The sequence below is a fragment of the Eimeria tenella genome, genomic scaffold, assembly GCF_000499545.2.
Source record: "Eimeria tenella Houghton genomic scaffold, Eth_scaff1892, whole genome shotgun sequence".
Classification (NCBI taxonomy): domain Eukaryota; phylum Apicomplexa; class Conoidasida; order Eucoccidiorida; family Eimeriidae; genus Eimeria; species Eimeria tenella.
In genome coordinates, this window is record NW_013541732.1 from 1084 (window position 1) to 2113 (window position 1030).

General features: G+C 58.6%; 1 protein-coding gene across 1 annotated transcript in view; it reads right to left on the minus strand.

Moving 5' to 3' along the window:
- Window positions 1-236: 236 nt before the first annotated feature.
- ETH_00042470 (endonuclease/exonuclease/phosphatase domain-containing protein, putative) overlaps window positions 237-1030 on the minus strand; it is a gene marked incomplete at both ends in the record, with an annotated part of 2841 nt that continues 2047 nt past the window's right edge. Inside the window, 2 exons of the mRNA XM_013374012.1 lie at window positions 237-338; window positions 540-704. Coding sequence (XP_013229466.1) covers window positions 237-338; window positions 540-704 — 267 coding nt within the window. The remainder of the gene's footprint in view (window positions 339-539; window positions 705-1030) is intronic.

Here is a 1030-nt window from a genome sequence, read left to right on the forward strand (position 1 = left end):
GCTCCCGACGAAAAGCGAAAACGGCCCCTCAAAAACTAGGGTTTAGGGTTTAGGGTTTAGGGTTTGGGGTTTGCGGCCAACGCCCACGCCCCAAGCCCAACTGGTGTCCAGACACCGCAAACTCGCAAAACGAAAAATCGCCAAACGGATCGACCCGCAGGGCCTAGGGTTTAGGGTTTAGGGTTTAGGGTTTGGCGGGCCTGCAGGCCTAGGGTTTAGGGTTTAGGGTTTAGGGTTTAGTCGCCAAGCCATTTAAACCTCGCAAAGAGCGATATGTGGTCTGAGGGCCGCAAAGGAGAAGGCAGAAAGGGGGAGCGCAAATAAAGAGACTCAGCCTCCTGCACGCAAACCCTAAACCCTAAACCCTAAACCCTAAGACGCAGCCGCGCGCCCCCAAACCCTAAACCCTAAACCCCAAACCCTCCGTCCGCCCCAAGCCCCAAACCCTCGCAAGTATCCCGCCCTCCCCCCACCCACCCCCAAACCCTAAACCCCCCCAAACCCCAAACCCTAAACCCTAAACCCTAAACCCTGCGGGCCTGCAGCAGCTGCGCGGGCTCCAGTTCCTGCTGCAGCTCCGCCAGCAGCAAAAAGTCCGCGGAAAAGAAAATGTAATCCAAACAGCCGCAGAAGTTGGGAGTGAAGTTTGTGAAGGCGGGCTCCAGGTGTACGTACACCCCGGCGCCCCGCAGCAAACACCCGCCCTGCAGCAAACCCTAAACCCTAAACCCTAAACCCTAGCCCGTGGCCTCAGGACTGCGGCTGTGCGCAGCAGAAGCTGCGCGTGCACGGGGGGGGTCTGGGGAGTCGGGAGGTGGTCTAAACCCTAAACCTTAAACCCTAAACCCTCAGTTGCTCACCAGCGCGTAGGCGGACACGAGGTTCAGGGGCCGGCGGGGCCTAGGGTTTACAAAATTAGGGTTTAGCAAGCTGGGGTTTACGAAGCTAGGGTTTACGAAGCTGGGGTTTGCCGGCTGCTGCAGCTGCTGCAGCTGCTGCATCTGCTGCTGCAGCTGCTGCTGCTGCTGGA